This window comes from Lathamus discolor, chromosome 7, assembly GCF_037157495.1.
Source record: "Lathamus discolor isolate bLatDis1 chromosome 7, bLatDis1.hap1, whole genome shotgun sequence".
Classification (NCBI taxonomy): Eukaryota; Metazoa; Chordata; class Aves; order Psittaciformes; family Psittacidae; genus Lathamus; species Lathamus discolor.
In genome coordinates, this window is record NC_088890.1 from 17,577,495 (window position 1) to 17,596,473 (window position 18,979).

An 18,979-nucleotide genomic window follows, 5' to 3' on the forward strand; every position below is an offset into this window, starting at 1 on the left:
CACCAAGGCACCTCAGATATTAAAGTGTAAAATAAAATCATCTTCAAGAAGAAAATCTGAAAGTGCCCCTGGAAGCAGACACCTAAGGCCTTAAGTGTTTATGCAGCTTTATGCATTGTTATTTCTGCAGTAAGGCTGCCACAGAAATGGCAGGGGTATGGGAAGAAAGTATGTTAGCACTTAGAGTCTTCTCATAAATGCATTAAGTGCAACTATTTTACTGAGAAAAAAAATCGGGAGGAGAGCAGAGTCCCTTCTCCTGGGGAGCTAATCTCAATTACCGCTCATAATCATGCTTCAGCTGAAGAAAACCCTGCGTAACTCCTATGCTGTACATGATCTGGCAGTTGTGTGCATTTGCCACTTCAAAAACACAAATGTAATGCAGGAGAACAGCCTTTTTCCTTATAAAAAGGAAGGAAGGAAAAAGCGATTGCTCAAGAAAAACAATATTCTAAAAATAGACCTTCTTCTATTAAAGCCTCCATGTATTACAATACCTTCCCACTTCCACAGAGGTTACAAACCCTAGAAGCAAGTTGCAAGTACACAGAAGTAATTCACATAGACAAAGAGAGCTATAAATGTTTGGTCGGATTTGCTTTTATGTTTACCACAAACTTGTGATTAATTTTTGCAATTAAACATAGGAAGGGGCTCTTTGCCTGCCCCATACACAGTGCTATAACTATCCAGGTAAGATGAAGCCTGCTTTCCTTCCTTGCTTCCCCTGGCTATTGGAATACCTGTGCTTGGATAGCTATAATTAGGTTGCAATTCAGTCAAGTGGGATTTTAAAGCTTGCTTTTTCTTGGAGCAGCAAATGCCACTGCTCAACATGGGCACCAATAAACACTGCCTCCACTCTGCAGAATGCAAAAGCTGAAATTCAAGAAAAATGCTGCACTGTACTACTTGAAACCCTTTCAGTTGCTCTCTGCGACACTGGGAGGCATTTTCAGCCAAAAGATGTCAGCACACAAGTTAGTTGTCAGAAACGTAAGTTTCCTATACATGGGAAATAGCTCCACGAGCTGTTCTGGAGAACAGATTGTACGTTGCTAGTAATTAATTAAATTTTGGAGATGTTTAATTTTTGCCCCCAAGGACACACTGTTAGCTCCTCTCTTGTTCTGAGCATCCTCTGTGTGGTAACACACACACTTAATTCCACAGAGAATTAACAATTCTGAAGACTTCGCAGTGAATCAGGCATTTGAAAACTCCCTGCAAGGGAACATCAGCCAGTGTGCGAGTTAAAAGCTCTCCACTCCCTCCACGCCGATGGGTACCTCGTGATTGGAAGCTGGGAAGTGTGGTGGCTGTGGTTTGCTCATGGCACTGCTGAAGCCCACCCACCCCTGCACTACCGTGTACACCCTGTGCAGGGTTATAAACCCTATCTAATATATTTGAGGGGTGAGGAAGAGTAGGAGACAGGGGAGCAGATTCTCACATCATCAGGAGGGAAACAGACTTTTAAAAAGCCAGTTGTGTCTGTGCACAACAATGAAGCTTTATGTCTATATAAACTGACAAGTCAAATCGTACTCCTGGGCCCAATTCTCAACATCAGCACCATTTGATGCTGATAGCTGCCTCCTGCCACTGCAGCCTAATGGCTCTGTCTGCCAGGAAGGGCAGGCAGGATGATTAAAATAAGCATTAACAGAATGGTTTGGTGATTAGCTTCTTCCTCTCACTTTTTTCTCTTTGCTTTCTTTTTTTACATACAGTTTTGCTCTGCCAAAGACTGCTAAAGCCTTTTTTTCATTAGCAGTGTACTTAACAAGTGTAAATTTAAAGTATTCATTTTCTTAAGGCCAAGGATTAAAGCAATTAAGGAAAACTGCTGCAACCAAGCACTCAAGTCAATCCTTAATGTGGGAAAGAAACAATGGTGCTTAACATATTTAAAGAAAACCAAATTGTGTATAATTATCCTGACACTCTGTCAAACTAAATTCTCACTCTGCTGCAAAATCTCCTTTCTGAAATGGAAATAAACATTTTCTTTCCAGGTAAGGGAACAGGTCTGGGGTCTCTTTGGGCTGCTTTCATAGCAAAGACACTGCCACAAAAGCTGATGTCCACTCTTATTCCCTACTCATTTTACCATCAGCCTTCTTCCTGATATCATATGGGCTTAATCTCTCACCAGGTCTGCAACATGGGAGACCTGAGCCCCTGCAGCCCCAGCAACTGGCCTGTGTTCTTGCATCACTGTGGCCCAAATGGGAAAAAACTCATTTTGAGCAAACGCCTCCAGAAAGGGAATTCATAACCCTGCAGTATTTAGTCTAAAATTCTGTACTTTTGCCTTTTAGGCACATTAAGTCCTTCTTAACATATGGCAATAATGGTGTAGAATGGGGTCCAATCTATGTTTGGCAAAATAAGGAAGGGGGAGATGTTCTGAGTGAAGATGCTTGTCTTCCCAAGTCACCATTAGGCCCAATGGAGCCACGCTCTCTTGGGGATGGCTGAACACCTGTCTGCAATAGGAATGAATTCCTTGGCTTGCTTTGCTTGTGCACACAGCTCTTGCTTTACCCATCCAACTGTCTTTATCTCAACACATGAGTTTTCTCATTTTTACTCCTCTACTTATTTTACTTTCTCGTTTTACTCTTTACTCCACCACTGGGGAATGAGCAAGCTGCTGCATGGGGTTCAATTGCTGGTTGGGGTCAAACCATGACATGATGATAAACTCTACAGCGTTTCTGCCAGACCACAAGCTGTAAAGTGTTGTCTTATACAGAAAGAGGTGCAGTGTTAACTGTGAAACCACAGCGAGCTGGTAAACAGAAAGGCGTTAACTAGAGCCACAAGGATGGCAATTTATATTTCAATGTTGTTAACTGTACCACTGATGACTACTGTAACAGAAATACTGAGCAAAGTCATGATATAATCACATCTTGCTTAGAGATATAGATGCTCAAATCCCATTCACTTCTGCGGAAAATAGAAGGTCCACAAGTTCCCACAAACATAAAGTTTATAAATAAAACCCAAATATACAGCTTTAGGATGCCACAGAAACTCCACGTTTCTGAGTCCTCCATTCTGTCCATATGCCTATACGTGTATGTCCATTAAGTGTATGCTCATAAATATATATATGCAAACGTATAAATACTTGTTTATTTAAAAGTACTTTTCTTCAGACTTCATAATGTTCACTTTTACTGTAATAAACAATTGCACATTTAAAAGTGCCTAAATAAGAGGTTTGGTGATTTTTGTTTCAACTTAAACTATCAGCATGTCATTTTAGTTTGTGAAACCTCACAAACGTTTACTTCTCTATTTTCCATTTTTGTATTATTGCAATTTTTTTCTAACTCTCTTTCAGTTCACCTTCCTTCTATGCTTTCATTTCCCCAGAAGGTAAAAAAAGAAGGAAAACAGTGGGCAAATATATAAAGGAAAAAGAAAGCACGTTTTTTTCCCCTCAAACCAAACAAAACCAGAATACAACCACATACCTGGAAAGCTTATTTCTCATGTTTTGCTTATTTTTTCAGTCATTTGAATTTAAAAAAAAAAACCACAAACTTGACCTTGCAGGTATTGGTAAACCCATCCCATCAGACTTTTCTTTACTTCCCATCCAGGAAGAACACTTGGCTTCATTAATATACCCCCACCTTCAATTACAAAAAACATATTTAGAAAGTGACAGAGAATATCACATCCAAATCTCTGAAACTACTCATTCAGTGCTGGGTAAGCCAATGAATCTGCCAGCAACAACCAGTTCAGACAGTGTTTTCTGTAAGATGATCCTTTCCCAGGTACCTGGTACTTGAACATCTACTGGAAAAAGTTCATCCCTCAAAATAGTGATCCACATTTGCAAGACAGCAGGTAAAGGAACCAACCAAATTACAGGATACAAAGAGCTCTTTCCTTGTGGGATCACAAGCTAAAACCATAGCATCTTTCCCCAGCTGCATATTGGTCACAGGGTTGAAATCAGTCCTATGGATTGAGAAGGGACTCTGCAAATTCTTGTTATTGGCAGGACAAATTGCTGAAGTCATCTGTTGTGCAGTGCATTGGATTTCAGTGTGATGTGGTTTGTAGATTACCAATCAGCAGCTCCCACTACCTGAACCTTAAACAGAATGCATGAAGCATTATTTCCCATCCCTGGCAGTGTTCAAGGCCAGGTTGGACAGGGCTTGGAGTAACCTGGTCTAGTGGAAGGTGTCCCTGCCCATGGAAGGGGGTTGGAACTGGATGAGCTTTAAGGTCTCCTCCAACCCAAACCAGTCTGGGATTCTAAGATTTAGTTCTAAATGTACGGTAATATTTCAGTTTTGGAAAGTCTCTCTTTGGAAAATGCCAACTCCCTGATAGGCTTGTTTACTTTCCTTCTCAACTATTCTAAAAAGTCAGTTATCCAAAGAGGATATTAATGGGGTATGTTCTCCCCACCAGCACAAATTCAGCTTCCACTGTGCATCCAAGGTTAAGCAGAGGTCTAGAGACAGTTTTACCTCATTACTGGGAATACACAAGAAGCACCTGAGCAGCTAAGCAAGTCCAAGCACTTACAGAGTAAAGGGGCCAGAGAGACCATATTTGCTTTAATCCCCTTATCAGCAACTTGTCTGTGGCTGGAGGCTCTTTATCACTAAGTGGCTTGCCAATGAACTACCATCAAGGACACAAAAGAGCAAATACTCCATGAGTAAACACCCTACAGAAGGGGCAAAGAGATCTTTTGTAATGGTCACAATAATTTGTCTCTGCTATATTATAGACTAAATGTAAGTGATTTCTGGAAGCCAATATTTTTTACTTATGAGGAAAACGATTGTAGAAACCTTGAGGCAGGAAAGGGTAAGAAGCAGCAAGAGCAGTGACGGAATGCAGAGAGACAGACGAGCTAGAGGGCAATGAGACTACACGATGATACGTAAAATGTCAAATGTACATTACCTTCCAGATAAAGTCTAGGTGTAAAGGGCATGTGTGTGATCATGAGGGACGGCTGCCTTAATGGGAACCCTTTTAAGCACTTCTAATTCATTCCTACAGTTGAGCTGATTGCACTTCTCTAGATCTGAGGGAAGATATCAGTGAACGGAATAGCTTTTAATCAGATCTGATGATGATATCCTGCTATCTTAAAGTGCAACAATGTACACAGCATACAGGAAGGTCTCAGAGATTTCAGGTATCAAATTAAGAAATGCCTTACAGGGTTGGAAAGGGTAGAAAATACCACAGACCCATGGGGTTTACATCTAGGGAAATATACGTGATGATAGGCCATCTCCCAGTCTTCCTGCTGGGCCCTACTGACAGATTTGTCACTTTTGCCTTATGTAGGTTGGGCACAGGCAAGACCCTTACAGGATGTGCCAGCAGTCTCCAGGGGTTTTCATCCCATAATCAGATAAAATATCATGGTTCAGAAAACAGATCATCCTGTTTAACTCTAAAAGGAAATTTGTTTGATGGAAAAAAGGAAAATATTGTTTCAGGTCAACTCAAAATGACTTTTTGTCTGTTCAGCTCCACATCCAAACCATCATTATTTGCAGAGTTCTAGCTTCTACTGCAATACTCTGTTGGAAATATTCACACACAGTTAATCTGACTTGCCCTGCTGGAGTCGCTAGAATATCATAAGACTCGTGAAGCAACTGGGAAAGGCTTGTGCTCCTTGGCTAGCAGAACCTCCTCTTATGCTTGAGCTCAGAAAGAGCAACATTGTCAAGACCAGGATAAAATCTACAGCCTACTGGGAAGAATTGATTTGCTGCTGCATCAGAAGATTGGGAAATAAACTTGTATCTGGGAAAAAAAAAACCAAAATCTTAAGAAAATACCAATTTAATGATTCAGCGCTGCTTTCCTCCCTTTCCACGGGTTTACCCATGCAGGGTGCAAAGAAAGCAGACTCTGGCCCTGAGGGAGTTCAGATGCAGCAGACTGATCTACCAGCAGGCTGCAGTATGTTCCCAGAAGGTGCAATATAATTCCTAGGCCAAGAAACAACCCATTAGCTCTGCATGCCATTAATTCTCATGAATAGTTCAATCCAATGCTCACAGAAGCTGTTGGGCATCTTTCCATTCTGTCTAGCCGGACCTGGATTAGGGCTTATTTATCTTTTCATTATATACCTTATCTTTAAGTAGGAAGCAGCCCAAACAGCTCAGTGCAGCTGTGTGCATTTCAAGCCCTCCACCAGGCTCCGTGCCCAGCAGCACACGTGATGCTGCCTGCAGGTCAGAGTGAAGGCAAGTCGCAGTCAAAAGCCACTCATGCAGAATTAAACTTCAGGCTTGTTTGACTGAACTTCTGAATTCACCATGGTTCCCCTGTTTTGCCAGCCTGAAGAAGCAGCCCAGCAGGTTCCAGAGTCACATGCCAAAATCCCTCCTTCATCTTCCCTGGAATTTTAAATTATTACTAATAGGTATTCTTGCTGAAAATGATTTAACATAATGTGCTGAATGAGATCACTAAGTTGAAATATCCTTCCCGAAGTGACTCTCTCGCTGCTTATCAGAATGCCAGAGGGAAGGAGGACAGCATGAAGTGAATTCTTTTGCTGTCTTCTGCATTTTACAAAATCTTTAAGTTACTGAAGAATTCATAATAGGAAGTTTCACTGAGGCTCATTACAAGAGGTCCATGATGCAGGTCTGGCAGGCAGCCAGGGGATGGAGACACAGGTGTTTGGGTTAACCTCTCTCGTTCATGCTTTCCCTTTTTACAGTATGTTATACAGTGTAGGCTGGGAAGTGAAGACAGGCAAGGAAATGAGGTGGGCATGAGAGCAAAGCTGGCGAGAGGTTGGGCACTCTTTGCCCTGCATCCACAGCCCTGGATGTGCATCACTGCGGCATCTGCATGTATTACAGCAGGCTGCTACCACCCAGTGAAACACAGAATTCAGGGAGGAAAAGGAGTGTGCACCACAAAACACATCACTGCATGCGAGGGATGCTCAGGGTTTTGCTGAGAGGCCAGGCTGCCCTTACCCATCCAAATCTGTCAGCCTCAAAATTAACTTACTGAGGTCAGTACTCATAACAGTGGTATTGCAGACTTTTGATTCAGTGTTCCTCTCTGAGAAAGCCCCATACTCTCTGCCCCAGTACAGCTATTACCTGCCAAACTAAAGGATGATGAATGTTATTTATATTGCAGTAATGGCTAACCAGTCAGTGGAGACCACGGACAGGCTGTGCTATAGACTTCTCAAACACACACTTGAATGAGGACTGCCCACAGATGGCTGAGTGTATGAAACTACTGAGACATTTCATCCAGAGGGACCTTGACACGCTTGTGAGGTGGGCTGATGCCAACCTCATGAAGTTTAACCATTAAGTGCAAGGTCCTACACCTGGGTCAGAGCAATCCCAGGCACAGCTACAGGCTGGGCACTAAAGAGATTCAGAGCAGCCCTGTGGAGAAGAACTTGGGGGTGCTGGTCGATGAGAAAATGAACATGAGCCGGCTGCAGTGTGTGCTCGCAGCCCAGAAAGCCAACCGTATCCTGGGCTGCATCAAAAGGAGCGTGACCAGCAGGGCGAAGGAGGTGATCCTGCCCCTCTGCTCTCGTGACACCTCACCTGGAGTATTGTGTGCAGTTCTGGTGTCCTCAACATAAAAAGGACATGGAACTGTTGGAACAAGTCCAGAGGAAGCCATGAGGATGATCAGGGGACTGGAGCACCTCCCATATGAAGACAGGCTGACAAAGTTGGGGCTGTTCAGCCTGGAGAAGAGAAGGCTGCATGGAGACCTCATAGCAGCCTTCCAGTATCTGCAGGGGGGCTATAGGGATGCTGGGGATGGACTATTCATCAGGGACTGTAGTGATAGGACAAGGGGTAATGGGTTAAAACTTGAACAGGGGAAGTTTAGCCTGGATATAAGGAGGAAATTCTTTCCTGTTAGGGTGCTGAGGCACTGGAATGGGTTGCCCAGGGAAGCTGTGAATGCTCCATCCCTGGCGGTGTTCAAGGCTGGGTTGGACAGAGCCTTGGGTGGGATGGTTTAGTGTGAGGTGCCCCTGCCCATGGCAGGGGGGTTGGAACTGGATGATCTTTAGGTCCTTTCCAACCCTAACTATTCTATGATTCTATGATTTCAAGATAATGTTCTTAAATGCCTTGGACATGATGACCTCCAACAACTCTGCAGTATTTGTGCTTACTGCACCCACAGAGTGCTGTTCTACAGTAAAGATGATCATTCATACCAAATTCTTATCAGTTACTGTTACATGCCCTTACAATAGCAGAAAACTCATTACTCCAAAGCAAGCAGCTCCTTGATAAGAAGGTCTTTGAGTTCCTTGATTAATAAATGCAAAAATATCAATCTACTTCAAACTGAACAGAAAACATAGATGAATAAAAAGGTGTTCTAATGAAAAGGTTTCCTGATATTTAGCTGCTGTAGTTCTGCTGACCAAAAAATAAAGTAAATCAATGAATAATAACTACTCAAGACGCAGATAAGTAATCCAGCAACAGTAAAACATGAAGGGCCTGATCCTATAAAAACCCAGTAGGACCAATTTAACTCTGAGGTGCAAACTTGCAGAATTAGGCTTCAACTAATTGTAGACAATTGTAAGGACTGAAAAACTATACCTTTAGCTTTCCATTACAGTGAACCTAGAGTGGGGATAGCTAACACTTCCTGGGGAATACTCTCCCAGGAAAAAGGCCTGCAAAGATGCAGAGGATATACATCTAAAACATTCGATGCAGATTTCTATCTTAGAAAAATCACAGTGACTTCTTTCATATGCACTGAGGTACAGAAACCAGAAATATTAAGTGGCATATTCCACCAAGAAATGCCTGTGGAATAGGTGTCAGCCTCTCTATTATCCTTTCTACAATTAATGCTCCAGCACTGAAGTTCTTAATATTCAGCAGACACTAGTGTCCATCAGCAACTTCATTAAAATACAAGTGCTAAAGTTATACCTTACCTCTAATTACACTCTTTATACTTAAAAGCTGCTTTAGGCAAGACTGTGTCAGAGCTTCATAGCCAAGAGCCTTAAGATACCAGAGCCCAGTAAACAGACTAAGCAGGGATCAACCTGATATGCTTTTTTCTGTCTTTTCCGTCAGATGACTGGTCACTCCCAAACCAAATAGGAGAAATGAAGCACACAGTAAGAGACTGGAAGTACTTTCTAGCTGTCTCAACTCTAGAAATCCCCTAAGAGGACTGATGTCTCGACATCTGGGCATTCCTTTCACTGTCAAACACTCCCAGAGCAATGGGGTTTGTCAGCAATCTGCTGAGCATATACAAATGACATCTGCAGAGCCTGGAGAGCTCAAAGGTATTTACAGATAGTAGAGGCTTGCGATAGATGTGTTGAACCACAGATGAGATTAAAGGAGATGTGAAAATTAAGTCAAATAGCTGTATGTAAAGTCTTTAGCTGTGGTAGTTTGTATAGGCACCACAATATGCAAAATTCAGACTGGGTGTGCTTTACAATTAACACGAATTGTTTAAGGGAGGCTGATCACCCTCCGTATGTCATATACTACACAGAAAAGGCTGTTGGGATGAATTTGGAAGGTGGTCTTTGCTGTCTAACCTACGACTCCATCTATTACTCAAATATATGCAAACAAAGCACTGTTTATAAACAGATTTTGGATTGTCCCAAGTACAAATTTCACGGACGATGGATTTAAAGCTCTTTCCAGCACTTACATCTCACCTAATGGTCCTCTATCCCCCATAGATTCTCAGCCTGTTGCCCCACCATGGTCTACATATCTTCCTAAATCTTTTCAAAGATCTTCTTGACAAAGGGATATGTCCTGCTGGTACAACACAGAGATGCATTATATCAAAGATTTTTGCTTTAGTGACATAAGCGCCAGATGTTTTCCAAGTCAGCTGTATTTTCAATAACCTGTCCATTTTGCATTTTCAGAATAGGTTTACCCACTCATGATAGTATGAACTCCTTGAACCCTCCATCCTCCAATCCAGCCAGCTATAGAACTTTGCATCAAACTTTTAATAACATCAAATAGATTTCTTTTTCCTGATATCCTAAAAAAATGTTAAATCTTCATTCAGCTGCAGTCAGTACCAAAGCATAAGTTAGCTCTGTGGTGTTCAAGAATAGCTGGTTAGACTGGATGGCCATACATTCTTCTGCTAAAAGTTATATTATCACATCCTTGTCTAAATATTTTTGCTTCCTTTGTCTGCCAAAAGCAACACCTACAGCTGCTATATCTGAAAATGACAAGACAAAAATGGTTTTCACCAATTTGTCGCCCTTTTGTTTGTTTTTTAACAACACTAAATGTACAGTCTAGTTCATTAACAGAATTTTGCCTGTTTGTATTTACAAATAACAAGGAAGAAATAAATGTGTTATAAAAGAAAGCAATGGAATTGTAAGTACAACAAAAATGGAAACAGAGTTTGTGGGTTGGTGCAGCATCTAAAACCACTTTATACATTTGAAAAGGAAAAAATCATAGTATCATAGAATCATTTAGGCTGGAAAAAGCATTAAGATCATTGAGTCCAACTGTTAAGCCAGCACTGCCAAGTCCACCGCTAAACCATGTCCTTAAGTGCCACATCTACACAATCTTCTAAACACCTCCAGGTATGGTGAGTGCATCCACTTCCCTGGGCAGCCTGTCCCAGTGCCTGACAAACCCTTTCCAGTTAACTTCCAAGTTTCCTCACTTAATTGCTTTCAATTACAGCAGCATATAAGATGGCCATCATATATTTTCATGTGAACTTCTTGCTCAGCACTCTCATTATCAGGTTTTACCTTTATTAGTGGGGTTCTCAGTCTCTACGCTTCATGAAACTGGTCAATAATAAAGTTTTTCACCACTTTTGCATATCGAAGTCATTAGAAAGCTTTACAGTTTTACAGCTTTACTAATAGAACTATAGTTCTTTCGCGAGTGGGGTGTTGTCATCATGTATATCACACAAAAGATAAAATACAAAAGCAGAAAATGTCATTAATTTTACTTCAAGCAGATGGTTTTGCAGCATCACTGAACAAGTTTATATTAATGATTTTCAGAAAGAGAAGGAGATGTCATATTTGAGATGGAGGGTCCTACCAAGCCCACTAAGAACTATCAGTACATCCAACAATAGTGGGATTTTTTCATTAACTCACTGTGACAGCTGTCAAGCTGGGGAAAACTTTCTGTTAATGTCAGTACAATTGTTCATTTAAACAAAAGCCAGTAATTCAGTCATGCTGGAACAGCTCATGTGCCCAGCTCTGCCATACAATCTGCACACAGGTGTTTATCACATATGCATAGTTGCTCTTTCAATTTTCATCTTTGGGGCTACAAAGTGATTTATCCAGAGCCTGAGCAGAGCCCTAAAAAAATCAGGCCAGAAGGCAATTTGTGATTGAGTTATAACAACCTGCCCATGTTCTGCCATGTTAAAGGGGGAGGTTTGGCACCCCAGGCTAACAGCCGGGGTAGGACATGCTCCCTGCATGCCAAGCTAATCATGTGGTTGCAGTTCTTCCTTGTGCCCTCAAAACAGGAGAACACAACTATTGGTAGAGATGTCACCTCACTCTGTGTGCCGTGACAGACTGAAGTACCAAAGATGTTGACTACATCCTCCTTGGGGACCCCGTGTGACCCCGTGTGGCACAGCTTGAGCTGGAGTTCATAAGGAAACCTCAGTATAGGTTTTGGTACTATCAGAGCGTCTTTACAACCAGTAAAGATGCAGAGATCCTAGTAACTACCAACACTCAAGGCAGGGCCTGTATCATTAAGGTGATTTTCTAACATCAAAATCAACTCAGAACAAAAAATGGAATAAAGTCCATACCTCCTCGTAGACATCGTCATTCCTGCTGAAGTCTCCACCCCTCCTTGGAAGCACATGGACATGAACATGCTGAAAACGTGAAACGAAATAATGGTGATTATCAAGGTCCTGACTTTCTTTTCTGGATTGTCAGCATTACTCTCAACACATACAAGTAACCACGCACAGGCTCCCACAGCATTATTTTCAGAGGGAAATACATTAACCTGTTCCATTACTGTATCTCAGCTCTTTGGAGAATATAAAAGATGAAAACCAGAAAAACACGAGAGAGCAGCACTGCTGTACTATATGAGCTTGAGCATGAAATGCCTGGAAGTTTAGGGGCTCTGTGGAATTATTCATAGTTGTCAGTCAGAAACATATTTAGCTACAGCTTTGAAATTACAAGGTACCTTGGAGCTGTGTGTTATGACTTCAGAACTGACACAAATAAGAAGGTGCCAGCGGTGGGATATGGCTGTAGGTGGGCAGAGGGTCTGTGTGGGCATCCCTAGGCTCAGTGCCATGCTGCACAGGCTGAGGACAGAGGAACTGATGGGACACAACAGAGACCATGCAGGTAAAAGGCTGTCAGAAAAGAACACTCACCAGGCTGTACAGCATGGCTAATGCAATGTCTTTAGCAAGGTTAAAAACACCTAAATGCTTTGCCTTTCCTCCTAGGAGGTTATAGCTAGAATAGAATCATAGAAGCAACTAGGCTGTAACAATAGACTGAAACACCCTGTGGTAAGAGGAGAATGCTGGGGGCACATGCTGCAGGGTCATGGGTGCCAGTGCACCAAGTGGTCCCAAACATGTGAGGAACAAGATTTATGAGCCCAGTTTTGCAAAGTTTGAAGCATAAGTGTCACTCTCCTGATGGCAGCGCCATTGCTCAGGGGGTAGCAGAGCTGAGGACTGTAAGATAATACCAGGTATTGGAGGGAGGTGAGGGACAATTTTGCCACAAACGTTGATGAGATACGTGGAAAAAGAACAAAAATATGGACAAGAAAGCAAATATATGACTTGACACCTTACCGACTTGATGTTGTATTATTACTATTGCTATTTTTTTTTCTGTTAAGAGTTGATGACATTCTCTTCATACCATACAGGAAGGATAACTCAACTTTTGCAAGACTCAAACTGTACCAGGAAATCAAATGCTCAGCTACCTGCTTCTCAGCAGAAAGCTCAGCTAGAACACTGCAAAGTGCTCTTTTATCTTTTCCCAGGTCTCTTTCACTCTCTTCTGAGAAAAAAACACAACAAAACCCAACTGAGAATAATTCTTCAGGAAAAAAAACCTCACAGACAACACCTCATAGAGGAGAGGCAGCAAATGATCAGAGTGACGGATTGCATTTATGCACCTCCAGATCATTTAGATGGTGTCCAAATCCTTCAAAAAAATCCACAGAAGACTGCATCAGAAAGAGCACCAAATGACTTACAGAGAATTTAGACGGCTTTCACCTGCCTCAACTTGATGAGGTAGAAATCAGCTAAAATTCATGCCCCTCATTGCAACGTTCTCAAAACAGGATGCAAGTCCATAATGAAATCCCAAAGAAATAAAAAATTCTTAGGTTATTTGTAAGAAAATTCAGACACACCTTTATTGTGTTAACTTCAATCCATAAAAACATTTGCTCAGCGAAGACAATGAAATTGCAAGGATGTTTCAGCTAATGAAATTTTCCAAATACCACTCTTTTCTCTCAGCTCACCCCAGAGAAACCAAAGATGCGATTGCTTATTCTTATCATTATCAACAGCTTTCAGATTCAGCCTAGAGATGAGGATGGTTCTTGATGGTCAAGAACTGTTTTTTTGAGTAATCAGTGATAGTGTTCTGATAGTGTATTATACTAATACAGCATGAGAGCGCAAGTGCTCTTGTGAGTTATTGGTGCAATGTATCATCTGAACCACAGTGTTCTCATGATGCATTGCTCAAAATCACAAGGAGAATTTAAAGATGGTCTTCAGTAGCCCTAGGCCTGAAATTTTGGTTTTGGACAAAGACTGACTTTCAAGAAAACTGAAAATGAAGATGAAAGCTTGCAGCGATGCTGTAAAACTCCAGCACTGTCACACCTCTGATTCATGTTAGATTCTGAATTTAGTCCTAAGAACAGAGAATGATCTGCCAGTTTCTTTCTTTTCTGCGACAAGGAGTGACAGCTTTACTACAAATATCAATTGCCAGGAATTTCTCTTAATGATTGTTGAGGTTTAAGCCCAGTCGGCAACTCAGCCACTCAGGCCTCACTCATTCCCCGCCCCCTTCATTCCCCCTGCTCCCGGACAGATGGGGAGGAGAATCAAAAGAATGTAACTCCCATGGGTTGAGATAAGAACAGTCCAGTAACTAAGGTATAACACAAATCACTGCTGCTACCACCAATAATAATAATGATAAAGGCAATAACAAGGGAAGAGAACACAACCGCTCACCACCCCCTGACCGATACCCAGCCCGACCAAGCAGGGATCTGGGCCTTCCGGGTAACTGCACCCAGTTTCTATACTGGGCATGACGTGCTGTGGTATGGAATACCTCTTTGGTCAGTTTGGGTCAGTGTCCTGTCTCTGCTTCCGCCTGGCTTCCCCTCCTCCCTGGCAGAGCATGAGGCTCAGAAAGTCCTTGGTCAGAGTAAACATTACTGAGCAGCAACTGAAACCATCGGTGTTATCAGCGCTGTTCCCAGGCTGAAAGTCAAAAGCACAGCACTGCACCAGCTACTAAGAAGGAGAAAAATGACTGCTACTGCTGAACCCAGGACAATGATACACACACAGCCTAATACCAGCTATCAAAAACCATATCCCCAGAAGTTCAGCTGCCTTTCAGAGTGATTTTTATCTCTGTGTCAGAATGCTCCAGCACGCACACAGAAGATGATCTGTATACCCACAACAGGCAATTTGGAGTATCAGAAAGTGTGCAGGACTGTAGTCCAATGCTCAGTGCAGAGATAGTGCACTGCAGATGCACAGACCAGCACAGCAGGTAATGAATGAGCCTAATGAGATCTTCTACCCAAGACAAGCTCTTGTGATGAGCATGAAAAAAAGAAGAAAAAGTGTTCATGACAGCCTATGGGCCACCTGGCATCAGTGGAGACATTCTCAGGGGTTAGTCACCTTTACTACATACATTTTGTTCTTACACAACACAAGTTTTCATAGCTAAAATCCATCCACTGCATCAGAAAACAAATTAGTATTTCTAAGGTTTGAGGCAACTAAAATCAATTTAAAAGACAGGAACTTGCCCCAGAAATCCCAATTTCCTTCAAATTCTGAACATGGAACATAAACAAACATATGGATTCTCCCTACTGTTTGTGTAACAGAAATGAACAGGATTGGCAATGGTGTCTCAAGTAGTTTCCTTCTTTTCAGCTTTACCAGGAAAACACAGTGAAATACAAGCAGCACAGAGCAGCGGCTACCACCTAGTGAGAAACACTGAACAGGTGATTTCACACCTTCTCTAATCTACCTTTCAGCTTCTGGCCTTTCCAACTCGCTGGTATACTGATTCATTAAGAGTTCTTTAATTGATCATTTTTGCTCCTTAGCACTACCTGTTTTTGCTAAAGCCTCAATCCACCAAGGAACTTAAGCACCAGCTCGATTTCTAACCTGTGAATTGGTTCAGTGGGAGTATTTGCATCCCAGATATTATGTGTATGCCTCTGTGTTTTGGATCCACTACAGGGAGGTGTCTCCCCAGCTGGTGGTAGAAGAAATTCAAGTTGCTTCCTTCCAGTTTGTTTTCCAGGCAAAACAAAAACCTGCATGTCCAAAAAAGACATTTGCAGTTGACTGAAATGTGTCAGTGGATACAAACAAAACATTTGGCTGCATTTTTTTTCTAAACCAAACAAACAGATTTAGGCAAATCCCCTCAAAACAGTGCGTGGAGACAGAAAGTCCAAACACTGTGTACACAAAATAAAGTATTTCAGCTTTTCTCCCCAGTTACTGCTGGTATCCTCATGGCTGGTGGGTGGCAGACAGCCCCATCACATTCCAGCAGGCTGCATTCAATCACTGGTGATGCCATTTAATTTTTTCCCCAAAATAAAATTGCTTTCCCCTCATTTTGCATCATTTTTATTAATAAGAAAGAAAAGCACCACAGAACAGCCAAGATAGTCACATTAATGAATGAACCAATATCCCCCGCATCAGGGTAGGAAAAATGCAGACACATGGCTGTGTTGCTTGGGGTGCTAGCTGCCATTTCCCCCTCATCAGACACTGATGGAGAAAGATGTGCATGATCACAGGAGATGGGCACACTGGGTATGACAACACCAGGGCACAGCAATATGCCCCCAGGTGAGGGACACACAAAGAGCACAGAATCACAGAATGGTTTGGGTTGAAGGGACCTCAAAGCTCATCCAGTTCCAACACCCCTGCTACAAGCAGGGACACCTTCCACTAGACCAGGCTGATCAAAATCCCATCCAACCTGAGCCCCACCAGTTGCTTTTGATAGCTGAATTTTATAGGACCTCCAAATCTAAAATTATTAGACCTTTTCTAGCGCTGGGTCTGTGGCTTTCTCTGTGGCTACCACCTTATAAATTAAATCACAGTCTGAGAAACTCCTAATGGTGAGAATTATTAAGTGATGCAAAATCACTCTTAAGAGAAGCTTTTTCAAGACCTTTGTACCCAGAATGGCAAGAGGATTAGAAAACGTACTGCAAGGAACAGATCTGTAGTGCATGGGGAAACCACGTGATGTCTCTGACCCTCCACCACAGTAATAGGATCCTCCACTCAAGCCCTGTGGCATTCCCAGCATGCCTGTGGGAGCGTGTGGCTCTGGTGGGCACTCTGGAGCATGCTCATCCCACCTCCGCTGAAATTCGGCAGCAGCACTGTGGCATTTGTGGGATTATACATCTGAATTGTGGGATGACACATCTAAAGTTGATTTCCAGGGAACCAGGGCTGCAAAATGCGCACTGAAGTCTCAGCCAAACAACCTGGAGCCTGTTTTGTTGGAAAAACACCCATTCAGTCAGGTGGCTTTTGCTTCAGCACTCAAGGCCATGCAGAAAGCAACGCTCTTAGTTACAGCTGTTTTTATATACTGAATTATGGTCGAATAACCAATGTGTCACCGCTACGCTGGATGTAAAGCAAAAATACTAGGCAAAAATAGACACTGAAAGAGATTTCCCTAGTAGAACAGAATAGTGAAGAGCAGATGACCCTGACACACACCGTTGGGGAGGACATGGACATTGCCTGCAATAATCCATGAACATTATGTTGTGCTCACTCAGCTGCTGTGCTGGTTAGCAGAGCAACAAAGCTCAGCTTCCAACAGAAAGGGAGATAATAGCCTGTACATGAGCTCCTCAGCATGCACCCAGGGTCTATTAGCAGTAAATGTTGCTATAGGGTGAATACATACAAACTAGCAACGGGCCATACAGTACGTGGCTGAACTGTGCCTTCATGCAGCAAAACCAGATGCCTTTCAGCCGCTTAATCCTTTTCCTCCTTACTTTTCATCCTTTCTACACAGATAAAGCTTTGCATTTGTGGGCTTCCATGGTCTCACGGTGCAGTAACATCAGGAAAGGCCATGATGTAGAGCAAGGAGGGACATCAGGGTCAGGAAGAGTAAACCCCAGTGTCTCTGCCACTGCCATGTTCAGGCAGGAGGGAGGGCAAGAAGGGCATTAGTGACTTCAGTAGATCATTGCATAGCCAGCTCACTGCAATGAAGGCTGCTGGTTTGCAGATAAGACCTTGATGCTGCAAAGTCCCCTGTCCATTAGAGACATGGGCTTCTTACGGGAGGCTGTGATAATACTTCTTTTAAACTACCAGATTAACTGTAGAAGTTCCAAACTAATAACCATTCTCCAAGCAAGACTGTTAGTGGGTGATAAAGAAAGTCGACCATAATACTGAGATAGGCCCATGAAAAATAGAGCAATTTTGCCATCTCTGTAAACTGGGCTTCCATGGAGCCCTTGTTTGCTATTCCTGATTAACTGCTCAATTAACCCTGTTACAAAATTATTCCGTGGAAAACCCTGCCTGTATATCTATAGCTCATTAACAGAAAGCACTCCCTCTGCTGTCCCCGACAATACCTCGCACTACCCAGGCACCAGCACACTTGGTACAGTTGCTCTTTAGAGGCATGGAAAGCCGATTTCTAACGCTTGCAGGCCCTGGCAAAGACATATTCACGGCAAAGCAATTTCTGTTCAGTGAGTATTTATGAGTTCTTGACATTTTTCCTAGTCCTGAACTGGGTTGGGATGTGGAAATAAATCACAAAGTAAAAAAGTCCTATCCAACATTAGGAAAAGAAACTTTTGGGCAATTAAACCACTCCGTTTTCACAGCCTTCAAAATTATTGCCAGCATTAATACTACTTTTCCACATTTCCAGGAGTTATAAATTACACAAACGAAGACCACTTTAAATGACCTAATTTTTATAAAATATTAAAACATGACAGGAAACTACTTTAAACAATTTCTTTCCTACAAAAATGCCTTGTTTCTAGGAATCAGCATTTTCCTTTCACCTCCACTAAAACCTCATGCATGAGGCTGTACAGATGCAGACAGCTGGTGCCTCCTCCCCAGATGGCAGCTCTGGCATCCTCGTGGTAGCGATTACTCCATACCTAGGAAGACTGCACAGACTGACACACTCTTGTAACCCCTTTGCTTTGCCTCTGGTGTACTAAAACCCAAAACTGGAGCTTGCTTTTCTAGCATCATGAGAAACATAAGGATGTGATCCAGATAGAAAGGAGTGGCACACTGCCAGGCTCAAGAGTAGGGTGTGCAGGAGGACAGAAGGATGCTTTGGAAGGGAAGGACAAAGAAATCCACATCAATCTCAGGGCACAGCAGAGGAAAAAGCAGAGATACAGGTGGGAATGGAAGAGCCACTAGAGAACAGGAAAGGTGGGAGCTACCAACAGAATGGAGATGGTGGTGGAAGTTTTGTGAATCAAAGTCATGCAGAAAGAGGGTGCAAAGAGAGAAAAGAGAAGAAACTGGAACAAGTCCTAGGAAAGGAGGCCAAACAGGCTGCCCACACACTACCATGCAG

General features: G+C 42.5%; 1 protein-coding gene across 4 annotated transcripts in view; it reads right to left on the minus strand.

Annotated features, from left to right (window-relative positions):
- FHIT (fragile histidine triad diadenosine triphosphatase) overlaps positions 1–18,979 on the minus strand; it is a 570,190-nt gene that overhangs the window by 74,619 nt on the left and 476,592 nt on the right. For all 4 annotated transcript variants that reach the window (XM_065687536.1, XM_065687534.1, XM_065687537.1 and 1 more), the window contains one exon: positions 11,872–11,940. In XM_065687536.1, the coding sequence (XP_065543608.1) occupies positions 11,872–11,940 (69 nt within the window). The remainder of the gene's footprint in view (positions 1–11,871; positions 11,941–18,979) is intronic.